Source organism: Strix uralensis, chromosome 4 (genome assembly GCF_047716275.1).
Source record: "Strix uralensis isolate ZFMK-TIS-50842 chromosome 4, bStrUra1, whole genome shotgun sequence".
NCBI classification, from domain to species: Eukaryota; Metazoa; Chordata; class Aves; order Strigiformes; family Strigidae; genus Strix; species Strix uralensis.
In genome coordinates, this window is record NC_133975.1 from 52843203 (window position 1) to 52864014 (window position 20812).

Below are 20812 nucleotides of genomic sequence, written 5' to 3' on the forward strand. Positions count from 1 at the left end.
TATCTGTATGTGGGGAAAAAAAGAAGAAAAAAGATAAAAGTGGAAATGCTTGTGTATGAATGGTGTGTAAGATGCTTTGCAAGGCTTATTTTTCTTCAACCTGTAAAAGGAACCATCAGGACACGTTTCACTGGGATAACTAAAGGCTGGAAGGGTAATACTGAAAGAAAATCCTCTACAATCCAAGAATCAGGGAAATACTTTTTGCTTGCCCTGTCAATCCAATGAATTTTTTTTTTCTCTAGAGTATTAGCTGGTTTTGAGTTCTGATATTTTAAAATTTTTTTCAAGGGAAAGGAAGCTGAATTTGCCTCATGACACTGTGGATAGCAACCTACAATTTTATTTTAGAGCTGCATATCTGAGTACAGATTCCCATTGCATTGTATCTGGATCTCGGGATATGAAAGAGATCTGGATGTCAATACTTGCTGGAGTCCTATTCTTCAGTAAATATTCCTCTTCATTAAGGGGCCAGTTTAGTATACACACTCTGTTTTTATGCAGCATATACACAGCTCTCAAATCCTGGGCAGTATAGTTTTCCTCTTCTTCAGGAATTTTATCTTACAGTAAACCACTTTGTTACAAACAGTAAATGAATGTGCAGTGATGATCTAGCATTGGAAATCATGACTTCAGTAAAGAAATACCCCCTTTTAAAAACAAGGGATTTGGAGTCATGCCTGCAGCTGTGATCTAATTCCTAGAAATGCCTTTTCCTTCACTATTAAATATAGAGTGTTTAGGTATCCTCTTTTTGCTTGGAAACAGGACAGTGAGAGAAATATATATTAAAAAAACCCTTTAAGAAACCAGTTGTGCTTGAAACAATCTGCTGGGGAATCCCTGGAGCAGTGCTTAATTTTGCAGGGTTTTTACTAACCTCTAGTGAGGAAATTAAGTACCAGGAGTCATGGGTACAAGAAGCATTTATCTTAGGTAGAATTCTGGCATAGTCTTGTGGAATAATTTGACAAATTAATTCAACATTCTCCCAGATAAAATGTGCCACAATATACTCAAGATATTCTGTAATAATTGATAATAATACAGTAATAGTTAGAATGATGCAGTAATAATTAAGTTATAGAGTAATAACGAGATTCAAAACCTGTAGACAAATTTTTAAACTTTATGTCTAATCATGTGACAGGCCTGCAGGCAAGTCAGTGTAAGCTAAGTTTACTCATCTTTTCCAAAACCATAAAGGGACTTGATTAAGGCAGAAGTAACTGGAAAATGGAGCTGAGCGTATCCACTGAAGTGTTTAAGTGCAAAGGGGGGCAGAATTTGACTTCTAGTGTTGAACGGAACATGTGTTCTTCTCCTTTGTAAAATAACTTCTGTATTTCCCTTAATGTTCATATTTCCCATGTACAGTGATTACTGAGGTTGTTTTCTCAAAGTTACAGAAGTAGTTTATAAGAAATGTCTTCTCTTAAACTAGTGAGCTGGGAGAGTTGCTAATACTAAAAGTGACTACAAGAATACTATGAAAGTTATGCTTCTTGTACGGGTTTCCTGTGTATTTATCACTTGGGTACTTATCAAATGTGACAGAAAATAAAATGCACATTGTTTACAGGTACTGTTTTGCTGACTCAAAGAAAACAAACCCTTGATCTCTTCCTAGGATGTTGGTAACAGGAACTATTTTAGGTTATAGTAGCTCTTTGCTAAAAAGCAAATTTATTTTTTATGATAGTGAGGGTTTTGCTTGTTCTTTTTTATCACTGTTGTACATTAATAAGAACACTTTCTCAAAATGATCCGCTGGCTACAACTGGCTGCTGCCAAAGTGCTTCTCACTTTGGTTGGCTCCTCACAAACTTGAACTGATCCATAGAGATCATGCAATAATAACAATTTTTATCCTTCTACAAGTATCACTTCTGGAATTTTTTTTAATTCATTTTCCAGTCTCTACACTGCATGTATAAATTTGAATATGCTTAATGACACAACATTTTTTCTTGCTTTTCCTGTATAATTTTAACTTTTATTTTCTTCAGCTACTTTCCAGCTTGCAATTTACTTTTTTTTTTTTTTCTAATTTCACTAAGATGTTAAAACTTAAAAGAAGTCTTTGCCTAAGTTCCTGGATATCAAATCTATTCAAGTTAGAATGATTTTCAAGGTAATGCACACAAGATTTTTTTGTTATCAGTTTACAACCACTTCAGTTAAAAAAACCAAAACCCTAACTAAACAAAAGAAAAACCCCAAGAAAACAAACCAAAACCCACAGCCTCCCCTCCTAAACCTCTTCAAAAAACCCCCTCAAACCTCTTTTCCTATGAAATTTTCACATAAAGTGGGATCTATAATAATAGCATACTTACTGTTATTTTAATATCAGTGTTCCAAGATTATATGTGTTAAGTGATAGAAATAAAGACAGGCACTTTGAATAATCAATTTTTTATTAGATTCTTCTAATTTTGACAGGCGACTAATTACTGAGTGTCTGAGCAAGTCACTGCACATCTGCTTAATATTCCTTAATCTCTAAAATGGGAATATAATTATTCACTTGCATATGGCTTTTTATAAGTGATTCTTGACAGGAGATAACTTAAACCAAATGCATGGTTCTAGGTTTCATGAAAAAAAATCAAAGGTCAGGCTAGTTTCTCAAAAATATTTGTGAACTTGGGGTGATTTAAGTTTATAGCATCTGTGGACCTGGAGCTGGAGGTTGACATTATGCTTCATTTATTTCTTCTATGGTTATTTCTTTACATGGTAGGCAATAGGTTCTCAGCCTCAGGTTTGTAATTAGCCTATGGTATAGCACTATCTTAGGAAGTCTTCTACAAATGTGGGAAAGAGGAAAGGAATATTTGGATTGAAAGAGGTATCTGACACATCCACCATTTATGGAAATAGCTCAGCTGCTACCTCACTCTTACCTTTTAATTTTGCCTTCTAAGAGCACAAAAATAATAGAAGCCAATGGAAGAAACATCTGTTCTTCATTCCTCACACAGTTTCTGTCTTAAAATGAGAAATTATGGCTTGATTTAAAAAAAAAAAAAAATTACAGACATATATTGCACCCTGGAAACTACTCTTTAGCAGAACTTGACTACATTTAATTGACTTGCAGTGAGGCTTTGGGAAATGTAAATTCACAGGCATTTCATATGACAGCGTTATAATTTTTAAAGAGCTTTATATTGCTGAAGAACTGTAGGGTTATTAAAAACAAAGCGTGAAGTCAAACTGCAGCAGAGAATTGAAGGAATTTAAAGCAGGCCTTTTTGGTCATAGTCGGTGTGTCTCATGTAGAATGACATTAAGCTTTCCTTATTCTTCACTTCTTCTTTTGCCCTTTCCAAAATAGAAGCATTATTATCAGCATTTATTGAGTGAAATTTTTAAAATAAGTTTAACTCAACTTATCAGTCGGTTATATTCTGAGAGTCTATTTTTTTTATACACACATGTAAATGATGAGTTGTGAAAGTAGAAATTATTCTCTTTAACATGAGTAAGAACTAAGAAGATGATATGGCACTATCTTCTATAAAAAAATTGCAAGGAATTTAAGTATTCAGCATCTGTGAACATGAAGTCACTTTGAGCCCATAGCCCTGAATATATGGAAAGCAAATTTTAGAACAGCATGGGTTGTCCTTTTCCCAAAATGATAAAATACAAAGTTTATAATTAAGGGGAAAAACATTAGTTTGGCAAAAAGTGTACTGAGAAGTAAATAAGAAACCACTTAGTAGAAACTGGGTGATATGTACCCTTTTTGGAAAGTGTCTATTTTTTAAACATTTATGTATGTATTTTTTGTTGCAATTGGAAACTGATTGCTTCCAGATTTGTTACTCTGTATAACATAAGAGTCAAAGAGGTTACATATGTTAATTTTCAACTGGAATGTAAGTTGCACTCTACAGGACAGTCCTGCCTTGGCAAGAATATGGACTAGATGACTATGAGACTAATTTACCATTCAAAGTGCATGTTTGTGTGTAGATTTGCTGAATGCCTCTCCTCCAGCAGAATAAAAACCTGCTCTAAAGAATAGAAAAGCTGTTTAAGAAAAGGATTAATTTCAGAGTCAGCTGTTGCATTTTGTCAGGCACATAAAACAGTTTTTCACTGCTGCTTTCCTCCCTGTTATTATTTAATTCTTGACCGTGGCATTCATAACATTACACATGGTATGAGAGAGATTTTTAAAAGCAATGTATTTAACAAGAATCTGTCTGTACGTTTCTATGATACCCAGAGAGGTTGTGGATGCCTCATCCCTGGAAATATTCAAGGCCAGGTTGGACAGGGCTTTGAGCAACCTGGTCTAGTGGAAGGTGTCCCTGCCCATGGCAGGGGGGTTGGAACTAGATGATCTCTTCTAACCCAAACCATTGTGAGTCTGTGATACGCTGACTCAGCATCTTATTTTTTACAATGACTAGGAGGCTGAATTTATGTATTGTGTGGTACTCAAGAAATATCTTATTCCTGTAATATCCTTCCAATAGCAATCAATAAGGTCAACACCTGTATTTCAGTGTTGTAAACTAGGCTTCTCTACTGCATGAAATGATTTAACTATTTGCAGCAAAAAGCTTGTATAAGTTTTAGAGTGAAATAGGAAGGAAAAAGCAGAAAAATGCCCTCTAGAAAAATCTCACACTGTAATCTTTGCACTTCTACATCTGTGCATGTGTACGTAGGCATATGTTTGTGTATCAACAACATTTCTAGCATATTGGTAATCTCATTCTCCGCAAAGTTCAGTGGCTAGTGGAGTAAGGTGCTGCAACTGCTTCACTTGGTAAAGAAATGGTTTGGCAGCACTGTTCCCTCCATCTCTACCTAGCAATCAACATAATTTGATTAATTAAATAGTTAGTTTGTCTTTTAAAAATTACAAAGCCGAACTGCATGTAGAGGCAGAGCGGTGAGTGTAAGAGTGGAAGACAATAAAGCAATGACAGATGCTTAACAATGATTTAGGGGTTTTTTTAGGATGCAGTCATCCTTGTTGACATTGCTTTGTGAGGTGTTCTTGCATTCACAAGTAGGGGCTAATAAAAATGAAGAAATAGTTTATCGAATCAGTGTTTGCTCTGGTTCTAAAACATATAAGCAAGGTCCGAATGTACATCATAAGGTCTCTTTTTAATAGCTTTTCAAGAATGCAGATACTATTAAGCAAATTTATAATCATCACAGTAACTTTCCGTATGGGATATTAATAATGTGGCAATAATATCTACCAAACCAGATGCTTTTCACAGCTAGACTTCAACTTGATAGTTATGGATATGATAGAAAACATGAAAAGCTTCTCATTATTATCAGCTCATTTGTTGCATAATGAATGTGAAGATACTATCACTGTAGTTAATCACCACATCAAGTTTATAGTGGAACAGTGCACGGAAGATATCTTAATTCTTATCGTGTGAAAGGTACATTGTGTATAAAATGTATGTATGATGATAATATTGTGCCCTGCTGCATCTGCAGAAGTAGATAGCAGTCTCCAATGCCACAACAGGTGTTTGTGCAGTATTTTTGAATTTGCAGGAACAAATTCTTTGTGGCTCTGCAATTTGTGCAATCAGTTAGCTATAAAAAATGCAAGAGATATGTCAATTGTTATTCCTTTGATATAGTAGTTTTTACACTTTTTCTACTGAAGGACCACTTCAGTTAATAAGAATGTAGAGCAATTGAGAAGGGACTTTATTTACAAGGAGATTTTCTACAATTGCCTTTTTAAGATGCCTTTGATTACATGTTGCATAGAAAAAAAATGGATCTTAATAAATGCATCTTTTAGTAGGAACCCAATATTTTGCTTTCCGCTCCCACTTTCCTCTTTCTCCTTGTACTCTGTAGCCAACAATAACCCTTCAGAAAAAGGGACTGGCAAATGACAGTTCTTTTTTTTTTAATGAGATTAATGAGACTCAGCAGATGATTTTGACAAATTGTACCATTTATTATATTAAATATAAGTGTAAAATGGTGGTTTAGAACTTGAGAACAATTAGAAATGTCTGTCAGGATGAACTTAAAATAAATCAGTGGTGACTGGAAAATGTTCATGCTTGTGCATATGTGCCCAATGGACACTGTAAATAAGGAGGATAAGGTCTTAGAGTCTTTTCTTTCCAAATGTGAACATAATTCTCAATGACACTGATGTGTATCCACAATGTTGCAATAGAATTAAACAGAAAAAAAAAAATCCGATGTGCATACTAGTACTGCAAACTGTCAGAGCAGTAGTTCTCAATTTCCTAAGAGTTCCACAGATCTTCAGCATCTGTTGTGGCCAAATGAATTGACCCCAGACTATGTCTAAACATATTAAAATTAAATTTTATAAAAACAACACAAAGACAATTGATTTCATACCTTCAGGCTTGTGTTACAGCTTTCCTAGAAATTTTATATTACTTTATGATTAATAGGTTTGAGATTCAATACCTGAAGCATTGACTCTCACTGTATGTAAATCTGTTCAGAAAAGCTCATAAAAAGCCGAGTCTTTATTTTCTTTGACAACCTGTCAAGCCACCTTAATACTTCCAAAACTGGGTAGTATGCTCTAGAGAGAAAAAAAAAGAAAATTTTAAAAAAAGAAAAGGTGTAATACAGTGGAATACCCTCTTGTAGTCAATTTAAAACAATTAACAGACTTCAGAAACAGAGCTATATTTGTTGTTTTACTGTGAGACTGGGACATCAAAAACCAACTGTGCTTCATCAGAAGAATGGAGAGACTTTTCTGTGTTTAGATTATAACTGCACTTTTCTTACTTTCGTTGTATTTGAAACAGACTTTGCCTTAGTTTACCAGATTGAAAAACTTGTAAAAGTCCTCATTCATCTCTTTGTTTCAAGTATTTAAAGTTAGAAAACAAAAAGCAACAAAGGGAAGGAATTGTTTTGGTTTGGTTTGTTTTTTTCCCACATGGTGTTCCGATCATATAGCTGCACTGCGAACAGGGGGTTAATAATTTTAAAAAGGAACAGAAATGGTCTGTGTATTTTTATGGTGTAGCTCCCAGAGTGAGCAGAGGTACCTTCTGCAGTGGTTAGAATAAACGGTGCCATACGAAGTTGGCAGCGCTGTACTAAGCTCAGCAAAGAGTCTCATTTTAAGGTGTGACGTGAGGGAGATTATCGTATGCCTGAAGTTAGGCTTGTGCATACAAAGCATTTGCTGAACTTGGGTGTGAAAGGGGAAACACGGTGGAAAACTCTTTTATTCTCCAATCCAGCTCTTTAATCTTTGATTTAATTGTTGTGTCCAACTAAAAGGGTAGCTTCTGTAATTCCTTAAATATCAGTAACTACAATTCGTTTGTATGTGTCCACCAGAATGCAGAGCAAGATGTCAAGATTTACAGGGAGGGTGGCTTCCCTGGAAAATAATGTCGGGTTTTTTTGGTTTGATGTGGGCTTTTTTTCAGGTTTTCTGATTAGCTGGGGACTGTGTATTTACTGATTTTGTGGGTTTTTTTCATTACATTAAAAATTGATGCAATTATGGTTGATTAAAGAATGTGTTTTGAAGATAGCAGCAGCCTGTATGCAGGCATATTTAATGTATGTTCAACCACTGTCAGTGATCTTGGGGAAACTGGCATTGCTTATGGCATTGCTTGGAAAAACATCAACCCTTCTCTATCAGAAGCAGACTTTTTATTCAATGGACTTCTGTAAAATGACAGTAGGCCTGATGCTTCTTTTGCTTGAGCAGTCTGGCATCAGTGGTAATCCAGAAACTGCAGTTAAGTTTCTCTGGTCTCACCTGTGCCACTTAGTCACAAGTGGACCCTCCATACATGTGTGTAGATTTAGTGTTGCAAATACATTCAGTTAGGATGATTATTTTAATTTTCTTTTCTCTGTCTGATGATAAATAGTGAAAGATACGTGCTGACGTGTTGTTCAATTTCTTGAGCTGTATTTGTAAAAATATAAGACATATAAAGTAAAAAGAGGAATCTTACCTTTACAGTTTGGTGGGCATGGGGACACTACTTTCTCCGCAGAACGAGCTGGCGCAGGTGCTCCTCAGCCTACTGTGCTGTCTTTTTCACCATCATCATGGAAGCTGTGAAAGTCTTGAAAAAATAAAATGAACAAACCGTGTTTTCAAAAAATTCACCTTGGCCTAGATGCACTCTGGTGCCAAGATCCCCATGGTGCAGGGTAGGGGGCCTCTGAGGAGCAAACGCATGAGGCTGATGGCTTCAGATGCAAGGGACTGGTTCTGCCCTGAACTAGAGCCCCACAGTGGCCCCACAGAAGCCAGTCGTGGTGCCTGTGGGCTTGGGGGCTCAACAGTTAAGCCCTGTGCCACGCCTGGCATCTGCAGTGTGACATGTGAGGTAGCTGAGGACATGTCTGCTGCAGACTCCCTCATGATACCAGGACAATGGAGGATTTCCACTCGGTGCTGCAGCAACAAAATCAAGCTTACTGTGCCCTTTCTAAAGTGTTTCTAAACCCTTTCTAGAGAGTTTCTAAAACTTAGTCAACTTAAAAGAGAAAGGCAAAGCATGCTGATGTTTTCCTTTCATTGACAACATCAAGATGTGATTGCACATACTTGACTGCCTATCAGTCAATAGAGAAATTTAACGGCAGCTCTAAATGTGTCACAAGTGAAATTTAGGGTCCAGTTGTATTAGTGCATGCTGAATACCATGATAATGGGAGCTGCATATGCAAGGGAAGGTCTCTGTATGTGACCTTCTAAATTTCTATATGAGTGCAGCCAGACTCTCAAATATATCAAGTCCCTCCTGTTCTTGTTGACAGAAATTCCATTATAATGTAATTGGCCTTCTAAAGCTGTATGTATATATTCATTCAATCTGACATGATAGTACACAGTATAGCCAGGCATTTGCCATTATAGTTAAAAATGGATTATATAAAAAATTTCCCAACCAGCCACTCATGGCCTAGAAATTACATGGGATTTTATTCTACAATGTTTCTCAGGATCTCAAATATCAGTCTCATTGATTTAAGCCCCCAGAAATTAATGTCTCCTAACCTTATTTTGTACTGGGAAACTAGACCTGTGGTGATGCACTTATAGCCCTGAAGGACATCTTGGATGAAGTTTGCCATGAGGACTCAAAACCCTGAGCTTCTGTTTCTGAGTGTTAACAGCACGGCCATCCTTCTCCCAGCAGCTGTGTTAAGTTTCTTATTCATAGTAATAATGCAGTAGCAGCAGTTGAGAAAATACAGTGGAATTGGATTCAGACACTGGAACAGGCTGGCAATATCAGTGGGAGAAAGAATTTCATAGAATCAGCAGCTGCTGAGAACATCAGATAGTGGCTCAAAAAGTTACAGTGTTTTACACTTTCCCATTTTCTTCCTTTTCTCTCCAAACATTCCCGGATTTGTGAACTAGTAAATTATTGGGCAAAGTGTATATTGCTTCTCTTGGTGAGGGGTGTGTGTGTGTAATGTTATAAAGTGAAAATCAAATTTATGTGCTGAAATTGAACTGTGACCTCAATTCACAATGGCATTTAATCCATGTACTCCCCCTCCTCTTTGAAACAAGGTACTTAATTTTCTGAAACTAATACGGGGCAGTGAGGTCCAGAAATGGCCTATATTCATAGATAATAAAATCATAATAGTTGAAAACACTTCAAGCAGTGGACTTTGTCCTTTCTTAGTCAATAGAAAGATGAACATTGGTTTAAATCTCTTCACACTTCATCCTTGCAGTCATGATGCATTTATCTCTCATTTTTATGTTTTCTGGGCTGATTCCAGTAGACTGTACAAATTGCTCTAGAGATAGCTGATAATATCTAATTTGGATTATATTTTTATATGTATGGGTCAGTAGGACAAGTGATCTTTGAAAAGCCTTTCTAATTATGTCATTGGGACTTGGAGAACTTATTGAGCATTTGTATGATTTGGTCTATATTCATTGAAATTGACAGATTTCTGGTGACATGTTTGAGTGTGAATGAGATAGTTAAACACAAATAATTCTCTGCAAAGTTACAGGACATTATTGATGTGCTGAGAGTTTTTAAAAAGCCAGTAGAGAATTACATTTGTGCTGTCCTCATCCAGATTCTGAAATAAAGCTGAAAGTAATGACATGCTAATAAAACAGGAGGGGGAAACTGGTGCAGAGGAGTTGCTGTGTCAGCTCCTGATGCAATCATGGGAATACTCCTTGAGTATAGTTGGAAATGACATGTTTAGTGTGAGGCCTCTTTCAGCTGAGGAGAGCAGTGGGGGTGGAAGAGAAATGAACAGCATCTACTTTTGTATAATTTTGAAGACTTTTTCCCTTTGTAAATAGTTTTGTTGTACCATTTTCTAGAGAGTGAGTGTCTTACATTATCTGTAGGAATAATTTGCTTTTTCTCCTCAGCTGTTCATTACTTTCTGTAACGATTTTTCTTGTAGCCAAAAGGATTCATTTTGGACACGTACTCCAAATAAGTTTGCAGTCATTCCAGTTCTCTCATTTTGCAGCTGTACATAAGGAAATGAGAGAGTATGTCGCTCTCACTACAGAAGTAATTTTAAAGTGTGATACTCTTTATTTGTTCATTTGGGTGGGTGGTTTGTTTGTGTTGGTTAAAAGACTATGTTTGAAAGAATAAGCACCAAAACTTCAGTACAGTTTCAGGCCTCAGCAAGGAAAGAAAATCATACCTCATACAAAAATAGTTAAAGGCTGCATTTCAATCTAGCTGTAAAAATTTTGATAAACCTGTTTCACATCAGAAAATTCACTCCTGTCAACCAGAGGATGATTCCTGGAATCACAGGAAAGAAAAATATTCCATCAATATTAGCACAATCCAAACACTGTCTTTTACCTCTTAATTGAAATGGCTTTTCGTTTAGAAAACCAACAAAAATAATTCCCCCCCCCCCCACCTGTGTAGTGTAGAGAGATGTATAGACACATGGAATATAGTTGAAATAAAACACAGGGACCTAAAAATTGTTTATATGAGAGTAGGAACTATATTGAAATGATTCAGGGTTTTTGTGGTTTTTCGTTGTTTTTAGTTTTCCAATTTCATTTAACAACTGAAATTAAACTTTGAGAATCAATTATAAAATAAAATTTCTCTTATCACTGTCTGAAGCGTAATGCATGTGCTGCTGTGCACTGCCCTCTCCTGAAAGAAACAGTGTCGTCTTTATTATATCTTAAAAGGCTTTTTGTGTAGCTAAGTTAGATACTGTAATGAATAAGGCCTTAGTTTCTGAAGGAAGACAACGTAATTCCTGCTAGGATGCTCAGGCAGGAGCTATGGTTACAACTTTTTTTTGCAATTCACCTATGTATTTGTTTTACCTATGGAGATAGTCCTACACCTGAGCATGGGTAGTGTCTCATTTCTGTGAGGTAGCTTGTTTAAAATGCCAGATGTAGTATTGGTTAGAGGAGAAATTCAGAAATTTGCATCTGATACATGGGAGCTGTAAATTAAATAAACAATAGTCAGAGCAAACATGGAGCAATTGTACTACAGTGAGAAAGAGCATCGTTTGTGAAGGCTGCATGGAATTTCATCTAATCCTCTTCCTTATATGTCCAGATGCTGTGAGAGGTAGGATTTGTGTCAGGCTGAGAAATGGGAGAAAAAGCATAGAAGTTTATTTGGGATATCTATGTGTGAAAGAAACAAGAAAGATTCTCCAGAAGGTTCATCTGTCGAGAAAATTGATGCTGGACTGGTGAATGCACTGTCTTGGGATCAGTTCTCTCCTGCCTGGTGGAAGGGCTTTGGGGCTGAAGGGGATTTTTGTGATGACACGTGCAAAAGAAACAGTAGATACCTTGGACTTTCCTGTATCCTCTACTCAATAAATGACCTGGATTGTGCTGGGGACAAAGCCAGGCTTAAGATGACAATTTTCCAGCTGTAGAGTAAGAAGCTGTACTCTGCAGTGTTGGCTGGAAGATCTTTGTTTTGCCATGCTGTTCTGCAATACAGTCAACAGCTGCCCTATGTGTGTGCATGAAACCTGTTTGTGTTCACTTCCTTCCAGTGTGGCATTTGTTACAGAATTACTCTACAGGGATAGAATTTGACTAATTACTATCATTATTTTCCAAATTTTTTTCCTTCTTAATTTTAACCTTGTTACTTACTAGCCATGTAAAATTGTTCCTTCAAAGATTTATTAACAATGTTTGCTGGGCTACGTCATCATCTTCATCAATATAGGTGTATCCCCAAAATGAAGCATGTGTGTATCTGATTTGAACTGTTCCATGAGGTTAGAAACAAACATGTTTTAAGGTATATTACTGGACAGTCTTTTCTACCCTTAAATGCTACCTGGATACATAAATAGCCACCTTTGTGGAGAAGGCATGGTTTGCAGCATCTTGCATACCAAGCATATTCTCAGCCATGTGCAGCTTTGCTTTGTGGAGCAAAATAAAGCAAGGGAAGTAGAAATGGGGGCAAGAGAGAAAATTAATGTTTTCAGCTGAGATTTGCACAGAGATGACAGGTGAATGAGGTGGAGAGGTAAAGAACAGCTGTTCCAGATGGCAGCAGCTTCAGGAGGGAAAATGCTGGAGTCGAAGCAGTCAGATCGTAGGAAGAGATGACGCTCATGTAGGATGAGTGGTGCTGGCAGGGAGATGAGTGTTGGAGGTCAGTGGGAAAAACACGATAAACACTGTGTATGAAATTTGTTTCTCTTAAAGTAGCCATTTCCTGTAAATGAATCTTTTTCAGTTCTTTTCAGCACTGATTACAGGTATTTACCTGAAATCATCAGTGATCAGCATTTTCTATTATCTTTGGCTGCCTCGCTGCATAAGCTTTGTATTGACAGCAGACACTCAAGAATAAATAAACCCGAAAACTGAAGAAATTTCATAATGATTAAATACAGTTTTCAAAAATCTGTTTTTGAAGCATCCCTTCTGTCTCTTTAATCTACTGCCTGGAATTGAAAGCTTTAAAGGTGCTTGAAAATCTAACAACAGCCCTGATTTGAAGGTTTTAAACAATATAGCGTTCTTCATAGGACTATAACAGTGTAATTTGAGCCATCTCTGCATAAATAGTTCATACAAAAAGCAAATGTAAGATAATAGGAAATTACTGATGCTAAAAGTGACACTACAGTTCACAGAAAGCAAAAAAAGCTAAAACCTCTGCATTAGCCTTGGAGTTCTTTTTCAATAAACCTGAAGAATTGGCTGTGCAAGAGTTGGACACCCTGACTCTGCCAACTCCTCCTGAGTTTAATGGTTTCCTGTTTACGATGCTCTGCTTGAATGTTTTTGGGAAAAAGGCAGAGCAGTCACTTTCTGTCAAATTTATAAAGGCAGAAATTATTTTAATTAACTGCTTAAACTTAATTTACTGACTTCAAGAGTCAGACAGCTGGAGTGGTTGTTTAACAAATCCTGTAAGAATTAGACCTGAAACAGTTTATATCAGCTGCTGATCTGTCTATTGATCATGATTGTCAATTCTAACTCATTTTCCCAGTGCTGCTACCATTTTAGGCTTATTCTCACCTCATTTGAACTTTATATTTTTTTAATTGTCACTAGACATGATGTTAAATGTATATCCTAGCCCACTGCAGTTGTTCAATGTATTAAATGGCACCTTTGGAAAGGTAATTAGTTCTCATTTCTTGGCCATGTTCCTATACAGATAATTTGTTTTGTGCCTAACTAGATTTCCTCAATATTTCTATCTGTAACCAATGCTTCTCTTCAATTTATGTCTTAAATTATGTCAAAATGTAGAAGGTCTTTATATTGTGAAGTAGCTTCTGGACTCCATGTTGAGAGAACTGCTCTTCAGGAGTGAGTAAAGGGATGATGTTAATTGCATAAAATGTCTTAAGTACTTATGATTAATGCTTTGGGATACTGCAGGTAAAGGTTAAAGGTGCAATGTGATTTTTGTTCCTTTTTTTTTTTTTTTTTTTTTACCCAGGGGCAATTTTTGATGAATCTGCCAAAAAAGATGAGGAAGTTTTTCGAATGGCAGTTGCTGATCTCAACCAGAATGATGAAATCTTACAAACGGAGAAAATCACGTGTTCAGTGACATTTGTGGATGGCAACAATCCGTTTCAGGCGGTTCAAGAAGGTAGGACATTTAAACAGATTTCCTGCTATTGTTTCTGCAGAGATATGCAAAATACTACGCTCATAGCTTCCTAGCTTTATGAAAAATTTGTAGGTTTGGTTGGCTTCTTTTTACATAGAATATCAAATATTGCATTTAATTTTGGATTTAGCTGCTATGGTTTGTGTTGGTCTAGTGACTTCAAGCTGTAAGGTTAGCTTTTATCCATTTTGTAAGTAAAGGCTCTTGAAAAATGGTAGAGAAGTGAGACACAGTTTGCTGAAATCTTGCCTCTTTTGCAGGCTGTATTGAAGTTATTGTCAAACCAATAGTCCTTACTTTATGACTGCTTAATACTATTTTTTGGTTTAATTTCATGCAACTAACAGCACTTAGTTGGAAAACATATGTTGTTGTGTGGATAACCTTTTTAGCACATACATCTGAAAAAGTCACCTATTTTATAGGAGGGATTAGAGATAATCTGATGACTCAGAAAGTCACCTCTGTCCAATATGATTTTGTACTTAGTCCATCCTTTGTCATTGCCCAATTATTGGACAAGAGATGAGGATGTTGCTTTGGGCTTCTGTGATAGCAGTAGGATGATAACAGGACTCAGTATTTGAAATCCCTCTGAACTGGATTAGTAAATCGCTGGTGTGACTGAGCAGTTGTCTGGAAAGACAGCTATATGAAGTCTTTAGAAATATGAATTCAAATTTGTTTCCTAAGCATTTGTTATTTCTTTGCTGTTCTGGCATACTAACTTCTGTCTCAGGTGCTGAAGATGTTTATTATAGGTATATTATTATTTCTGAAAAAGAAAACAAAATTTTGATAGCATTCTATGTTCTTATTGGCTCTGCATTGACACTTTAGGTAGAATTTGAGATTTGAGCAGCAAACTTGCACAGTTCCTCTGATACTTATGAAGTCAAAAGTCAATACCTGTTTGGCTTCAATGGACTATTGACAAAGCAATATTAATGGAAAGGTGTTTAACATTTATATGACAATTTTTTTATCAGTGACTTAATTTTTGACAATTAAGGAAAAATTTTTGTTAAATTTTACAAGTGGATAGACATGTATAATGAGAAGCATTCCAGTCTGGGCTTGATAAGGTCAGGGCAGAAAAAGAAGTGATTTTGAAAGTATTCCAATCAGAATAATTTCAATCTATTTCACTCTGAAAAAGCCAACATAAAAACTGAAGCTATTGGATGCTTTTAGAATCCAGAGGGGGGAAAATGGGTAAGTGAGGTCAATCTTTTTTTAGATATTTAACCTTTTTTCTAATTTGTCCAGTATAGATAACGTTAGCTGATGCTCTGTAATTAACATTGATTAACACTGAAACAGCAAGTAATTTCCTTTATCATTGTGTTAGAGCAGTTGCAAATAATTTCACAGAACAATGTTTTAAGCAACTTATTTATTTAATTCTAACTTAGGGAAACTAGGAGTGTCTAGTAAAGTAGAACATTATAAAGGAATTAATGACCTGATATTTCAGTATTCAATTATTTTTTGCAAAAGTTAGATTTGTCATTTTAAAAAATATCTTGGTATAGTCAATATTTGAAAAGTTAATGGAGTAGGTTTGACGAATTTTATTACCATGTGTTGGGGGGGGAAAGTATGTTGTGATATTGATGAGTTCAAGCAAAGTATTTGCCACTAAAAACTGTTTATTGTAAATTTATGGTCAAATAGAGTTACATGGCTAGGAAAGCCTCATATTCGCCATCCTTTAAGTGCCCTGTGTTTTGTTTGGCATAATTTGAGTGAAGAACAAAGGTTGCATCTTTTGTATGCATATGCAAAACTTTGACATATTGCATATGTCAAACTGTTTTACCACAGTTAATCTGTTTTACTTTGTTTTAACTGAATACAGGCATAAGTTGCACTGCAATGTTTCAATTAAGTTGCACTAGTTTCATCCCCCTTTCCCTTCCTCTACATCTTTATATCACTTTTCACCCCATTCTTAATTGGATTTCTTACAACCATTAGTAGCAGTGAAAGGGGACCTCTGTAACTGTTGCACATATTTAATGGTCTATCCCTTGGAAAAACACTTAGCCAAAATGTACAATACTAAACACCAGAAAAAGATCATTTAAACACTCAGGCCATTTCTGTATTCCATTTTTAAAATAAATACTACAATGAGGTTAAATCTCATGTTTTCAAATGTACTGTGTGGCATTAAATATGCCCAAACTTGCCGTTTTTATGTCAGCGTGACCCTTTCCTTGGAAGCATAACAACACTAATATGAGTCTGAGGTACCATGGCCTTTCCTGTCACGTAGAGCCTAATGTACAAAAATTATTTATTATTCTACTATTTATTTATTTTTAATATAAAGTGCTTGAAGTCTGCTTTGTTTTAGTTCACAATACCTTTTTTTATGATTTAGGCTTTTTTTTTCTTCTTGTCTAAACTACAGAGTAGCCTTTAAAACAAGAACTTTTAATGTTTGGTACAACGTTAATTTAAAACATTAGATCCGTAATAATAACTTACAATTAGCCTAAATTTGTCTAAAATATGCCACTTGTAGTGAATATAGAAGGTTCTTAAAAACTTGCGTAGGATTTTGAATTTCAAAAACCAAGAAGTCACGAGCAAAGAGCTGATAAGACATTAGTTATAGAGGAGATATTAACAAATTTATTTTTCATAATGGTCCACTAATGGACACTATGTATTATTTCTGACTTTTATTTCATTTCATTAGCTAAATTAGCAAGTAACTTCCAAACAGTGTAAACAGGAACACTCAGATACTTGATATCCATTTTGGGATGTAAAGATAATTAGTTTGAGAGAATCAGCTGCTGGGAGGTACTTACTGTTCTTCCTTCTGAATCTGTTTGTATAAATTATTATGGTGCCCTGAAATGTCTTCCACTTGGACCTTAGAGCATCTCATTAACAGTTCTGATTGGAGCAGTAAGACTGTATTGCAAAACTGAGTGGTTTTATCCTAGAAGAGCTGTGAATGACATGCCCCATAATATCACTGGAAGTGCCCTCAGGGACAATTTATAAGCATGTTCTAGTGCATGGAAATAGGAGGTGAAATTGAGTTTCTTTAAGTTAGGGAAATTTTTTTCCCTTTTGGTATATGCCCTGTCAGAGGGGGCCAACAGCGAGTGTGATGTGTGTGGTTTACTGTGCAACTCATGTTTTCATGTCAGTATCATGGGGTGGCACAGGCACCCATAAGGATGGAATGAGATTGAGGTTGCTCTGTGAGGCGGGAGGGAAGTCCAGGGCAAGCCCAGCTGGCAGGTTGGGGTGAGGACAAGCTAGGTGCATGGCCAGGTGTGCATAGCTCCAGCCTGATGGGCACAGGGGAGAACTTGCAGAGGAGGGTGGCTGAGGCCTCACCACCTGTAGATGGTGCATCCCAGGCTCTCACAACAGCTGCAGCCCGGTTGCTGAGATGAGTCACAGTGACACACACCTGTGGACATGTCCAGCATGGCATGTTCCTTCCTCTCTTCCTTTCTTTCTTCAATACAAAATACTTCACAATATTTATAATACTCTTCTATGTCTTGTCTCAAAATATTTGTGAGCTTTTGTGATTGAGAGAGGAAGAATGTTGTGGCTGGCTTGTTTATGCTGTGGCCATGTTGGGTGCTACAAAGGCAAATCAGGAATTTAAGTTTTGTTTGTATAAACAATGAAGGAAGTAGGGATAGTCAGTTTTTGCATGGTAGCAAGTTGGTATTTTACAACTACAAAGCAAGGAATTATGATGCCAGATCCATACTAGTGGCAATAATGATTATATATTAATGTAAACTCCTTTCCTTGTGAGATTTCAGTTTACAGCAGTATTTAAATAGGGATGGGATAAGCCTTCAAAAGGCTTTGAGTTCTGCAATATACTTAAACTGTAACTATTTTTGAAGAAAGTCATGTTTCTATATTTCTTTTTAATAGACTGGTTTTTTTCTTTCAGTGGGAAATTTGGTTGAAATACATTGTTTCTTGTTTGTCAGAAAATCATTGTATTCTGTTATCTTTCACTTTTATTATTCTTGTGCTCACTTCAATACACTAATAATTAAAACCTAAATTTTATGGTTCAAAGCCTGCTATTTCCTCCAATCCTTAATTTCTCATTAATAGTATGATCACATGGTTGCTGAATGGCTAATGTGAAATATGCAGTAGCCTGTGGATTTTTGTGGGATTGTCTGCTGAGATACCTTGGTAGTCATACTACTAAATATCTGTTTCAATCTAAACCCTCCTTGTCTTCTAAACATTTTCCACAGTCACATTCTTGCAATACTGATTTACCTATATTTGGGGGGAAGTGTTTTCCATTGATGCAGGTATTATTGCCTGTCATAATTCCTATCTCAAAGCAAGTGGAGCGAGGGGGGGCATTGGTAACTTGAAGCATGATGATCTGCCTCCTCAGGCAGCACACTTTCTACAGCCCCCCTGCTGCCATTTCCACTTGCACACCAAGAGTTACGTATGGAGAAAACTCTGCAGGTGTTTGTAGTGCTTGGGGCATCTACAGCATCTGGAGGGTTGTCAGAGCTCAGCAGGACCCTCGTCCAAAGATGTGTAGGGTCCTTGGATATCTATTGCCAACATTTTAAACCTCATGGCAAACATATTCTTTTTATTTGGTGCTGATATTTTTTTATTCTGCTCATTTCTCCCACCTCCTTTTTTGACAACATCACATTTCACCTATCTTAAATAATATCTCTCTAGTAATCCAATATGTTTTTCTATAGGCTACCTATAACACATGACAAATAGATTTAACTGATGCTGTTTGATATCCGCTTTGTTTGACAAGTTCTCCTATTGCAATCATATATATGTAGGGTTTATTTTTATTTTTTTTAAACCAACCTTTTTGTCATTCAGGTTAGTCACCAGACACCAACTCAAGCCTTCGTAATGGCTTTTGAAAGCTTATTGTGATCAGTGAAGTAAATAAGGCAGTGAGTCATAACTAAATGGGATTCAGCTGTAGAGTAACAGAGGTTTGTAGGGCAGCAATATGTATGAAGGTCACATGCAGGATTTTATTCAAGCAAAGTTTTATGGTCAGAAATTACAGCCTGATGGATACATCTGCTTTGGCCTTTGGGACTAGATGAATGTAATAAGACTGTCCTTTCCTGTTTCTCTGATTGCTGTAGAAACCTGTTTAAATCCACAGATTTCATGGACTGCTGATCTTTCTTTCACTTTGTGTCACTTATTTCTTCAAATTTCTCAGCCTTCCTTGAGCTGTTTATTAACCAGTATGTGTTCGGTTTGAGATTAAACTTTTACAGGGTTGCACTTCTTCACTACCCTTCCATTTCATTCCAGGTTTGCTTTCTTATTTCCCAATAAAATGGATTTTGATGTGAAATGATATTACTAATACTGAGGAGGAAAAAAAAAATTTTTTCAACTAGGATTTGAACTATAAAAAGTTAAGGAAGGAGTGGAAGCATTTCAATAGTGATATAAAATTCCATTGTAAAATCAGAAACTGTTGGAAGTGTTAGCAATTGCAAATTGCTTGTATCATCAGTACTTCAGAAAATATGGCAAAAAATCCTTTGAACTACCTATCCTCTGCGCATCCACATAATGTACCAGCAGTGGTGGAATTATGCCCTGTTTTCAAAGTGCTGGGTGAGAAGCCTGGTACTCTTACATAGGCTTTGTTCTCATTTTAGTCCTGCCAACCCCACAAAATCAATCAGATCTCCAATTTGCATGAATGCACCACAGGAGTCCAAGTGTTGGCAGCTTAAGAAAAAAGATTTTACAACACTGGTGATAACATCATGACAGTTGGGAGGACAGTGGTTACATGGGAGAAGATCAGGGGGAAGGGAATAGTGAGCACTGACTGAACTAGAAAAGAGACATGTAATAGAGGCTTAGTTTGGGAGGAGCAGGATGCATATTTAACATATTTTCACAACAGTTTCAAAGCTATTGTGACCTTCCTTTGCCTGGAAGTAATGTATCCAGTGCATACTGCAAACTGTAAAAGGGGATCAGATTTATTTTGAATAAGGCTTCATACTGTTAGAGCAGTTAACAGTAATTGTAAGTCTTCCACCTCTCTCTAGTATTTGAATTTTGGCCTCAAATGTTTTCTAGATCCTGATTCTTTCTGCAGTAATGTTTTCTCCAATTGGAAGAAAACTTCCAGTATCGTTTCCTGGCAGCTGTAAGCTGCACTAGACTTTCAGATACTTGAAGAAAAAAAAAATCCTTCAGCTCAAAAAAATCCCCCCCCAATCCAAATAAATTCAGGAAAAGTAAAAGAAAAAAAAAAAAAAAATCAGTCCATCAAGAATAGATTTAGATTTCTCCAGGGTAGTTTAAGCAATATGAGAAACATGGTTTGAGGAAAAGAGGTGCAAACCTCAGCAGTCCTTAATATTTGCAGATGGCAAATCTAAAAAATTTGAACTACAGATCTTAGTGTGGTTGAAGAGCCTTTTCTGAAGTATGCTTTCCAAATTGCTGAGCCAAAGGGGGGAAAAAAGAGGCTTTCTAGAGTGCAGGCTCATGCAAGATCCTGCCATCTTTTAGTTACTGTTAACCACATTGTCTCACAGTGTATCTAAAACCCACTGAACATATGCTTTATGACTGCTGCATATCTTTGTTGTGGTTTAAGGAAAGAATAT

General features: G+C 36.3%; 1 protein-coding gene across 2 annotated transcripts in view; it reads left to right on the forward strand.

Annotated features, from left to right (window-relative positions):
* Window positions 1-20812, forward strand: part of GRID2 (glutamate ionotropic receptor delta type subunit 2) — a 756499-nt gene that overhangs the window by 138383 nt on the left and 597304 nt on the right. For both annotated transcript variants that reach the window (XM_074866754.1, XM_074866755.1), the window contains exon 2: window positions 13980-14135. In XM_074866754.1, the coding sequence (XP_074722855.1) occupies window positions 13980-14135 (156 nt within the window). The remainder of the gene's footprint in view (window positions 1-13979; window positions 14136-20812) is intronic.